The sequence below is a fragment of the Podospora anserina genome, chromosome 7 (assembly GCF_000226545.1).
Source record: "Podospora anserina S mat+ genomic DNA chromosome 7, supercontig 1".
NCBI classification, from domain to species: domain Eukaryota; kingdom Fungi; phylum Ascomycota; class Sordariomycetes; order Sordariales; family Podosporaceae; genus Podospora; species Podospora anserina.
In genome coordinates this window covers 2895984-2898434 of record NW_001914854.1, presented here as the reverse complement: position 1 = coordinate 2898434, position 2451 = coordinate 2895984, and the positions used below count along the sequence as shown (strand labels likewise).

The 2451-nt window shown below is 53.0% G+C and overlaps 1 protein-coding gene across 1 annotated transcript; it reads right to left on the bottom strand.

Moving 5' to 3' along the window:
• Positions 1-68: 68 nt before the first annotated feature.
• On the bottom strand, positions 69-1013 carry PODANS_7_10110 (uncharacterized protein; the record flags this gene model as incomplete). The annotated part of the gene is made up of 4 exons (XM_001908342.1): positions 69-298; positions 355-495; positions 557-821; positions 999-1013. Coding segments are annotated over 4 exons (651 nt in total), but the record flags the coding sequence as incomplete, so codon positions are not given.
• Between the last annotated feature and the right edge of the window lie 1438 nt (positions 1014-2451).

Genomic DNA, 2451 nt, shown 5'->3' with positions numbered 1-2451 from the left:
GTTGTTTTGACATCAGCCCTGCACTTTCGGGGGAGAGGTTGGGTTAGAAGAAGGGGAGAGTAAACATACATTCCATCGGGGTTCATGGAGGCACCGGTGTAAAAGTCGAGGTCCTTGAAGTTGGCCTGGATCCACTTGGCGAAGGCCATGGCCTTGGGCTCGAAGATGGCGATCTGCTGCTCGACCTTCTTCTTCTCGGCCTCCTGCTCCTCGGCGGAGAGGGCCTTCCACTGCCAGTCGTTCTCCTCGCGGTTCTTTTGGGCCCAGGGGATGTACTGCTTGGTGGACTTGAGGTAGCCTGCGGGGACAGTTAGTTTTGAGGGGAGAAAGGGATGGGGGGAAGGGGAAACGCACCCTTGAGGTAGGCCATGTAGGACTTCTTGTCGAAAGAGGTGGACTCGAGGAGGCCGGAGGAGACGACGTTGATGACCTCCTTGGCGGTGTCCTCGGCACCCTCGTCGTCACCACCCTCGGCGGAGGCGTTGGCACCGGTGTCTGCGGGGAGAGGGTCAGTATTTGTTGGTGAACGATATTGCGAGGTAATGGTGGTACATACCGACGTTGGCGGCAGCCTCGGTCACGCGCTCGCCTCTGACAAAGTAGAGGATGGACTCGGCCTCCTTCTTGGCCTTGACGTCGGCGGGCTGGCGCTCCCACTCATCGTCGACACCGAGGACGTCGCCGACAGTCTTGGCGGGCTTCTTGGCGAGGGCATCGATCTCGTCGGCGTTGCAGGGGATGAGGGTGTAACCGTCGGAGATAATCTCGTCGTTGGGGGCGAAGGCGAGGGGCTCGTCGGCGCCGGAGGTCTTGATCACATCCTGTTTGGGGGTTATCGGTGTTAGCTATCTATCTGGTGATGTTTGATGTTCCAGGTAGATAAAGTGGTGTGGTCTGGCACCATGCGCCCACAGCTGTAGAGGCACAACGGGGTTGAATTTTTGCGCCGGGGAAAATTGTGCGATGGTGTGAGATGAGATGGTTGGGGGACAACGTACAGAGTAGACAATCATCTTGGCGGTGTTTGCGAGGGTGACGAGATTATGAGGCTGGTCTGGTCTGCGGAGGGTTGTCAAAGGAATGGAAGGCACAGGAAGGGGGGAAAAAATTGATGGATGGCGGCGGGCGGGGTGGTGGGTGGTAGTTAACAAGGCAGGCCAGCGCGGGGGACGGATTCAAAAGAATTGAATGGGGAGGGGTAAAAAAAGATCGAGCGGGGACACCTTTTTTTTTTAAGTGGTTCAGGGAATCGAGATGGACCCACATTGGGCCACCCTTTTTCAACAACAGACTTTGGATTCACTTGATGAAATACTTTGATACTTTGCACAGGCGGCAACTTACCTGGGTTATTTGGTTGTGGTGTGATGATGATAAGTGGGGGGATATTGAGGAATAAGTTTTCAGAGGTGTAAGTCGAAGGCTGTGTGAGTTGTGAGGGCAAGCCATGCACCGCCGTTGAGTTGAGGTGGACGCCATTCACGTGGTTTTGTGGTGCAGTACGAAACTCAAGTGAGAGGTGAGTGGCAACATGCAACAATGTCACAAATGTCTATAGGTTGAAGTTCAGGAACCATCCAGGTTGTCCCTCTTATCAGATCCTTGTCAGACATCAGCCTCGTTGGGCGATTTGACTGCCGAAGCCTCTAGGAACCATTTCTGTTTTGTCTGCATATCTACTTCTCTGTCTTCTTCTGTCAACAACGTCAAAATCTCAATCTCAAGATAAAACTCAAAAACTGTCTGGCCGTTTCACGTCACAAAGGAAAACCCTGGGACAACCCCGTTGTTAAAATTCTGGAACTGATCTTCGGAACCACCGCCAAGAACTGCGGTGGCGGACAGTTCTGCCTCTGACCTCCCACTAACCAATGACAGCGCATCATGCAGATAGGGGTCGCGAACGCGTTGCTAACATAAGCCAGCCATGGATATCGATGATCGATCAAGCAGAAAACTCCCTCCGACAAACGGGCGCATGGGATTCCCGTCGTCACCATCAGATCAGATAACACCAAGTGGAAAGACCATCGTCCCATCGGTCACCCGACGGCGTCTAGATACGGAAATTGGAGCACACCTTGTCACCTTCTGTAGGGGTTTAGGTGTGTTGAAGTGTTTTGTAGCGCATTTCCAGGGGGCCAAGGCCTTCTTATTCCAAGGTACCAATCGGGAACCGCGGATGGATTCCACCCCGGGGATCACTTACAAACCGCCCGTTTTTTTCCTCAAAAACACCGAACCACCTCTTTCTCTCCCGCCCAGTCAGCAGTTTCGCCTCTCTCTCTCTCTCTCTCCCTCCCTCCTCTAAAAAAACAACAAATGAACTTAAACAGTGGCGGTCAACGTCGTTGTTTGTGGTTTTGTTTGTTGCCCTTTTTGTTAAACTCTGTTGTTTGGTTTTTCCCTCCCCTCAACTACCTAACCAACTCCGCGCCTCATCTGGATTGA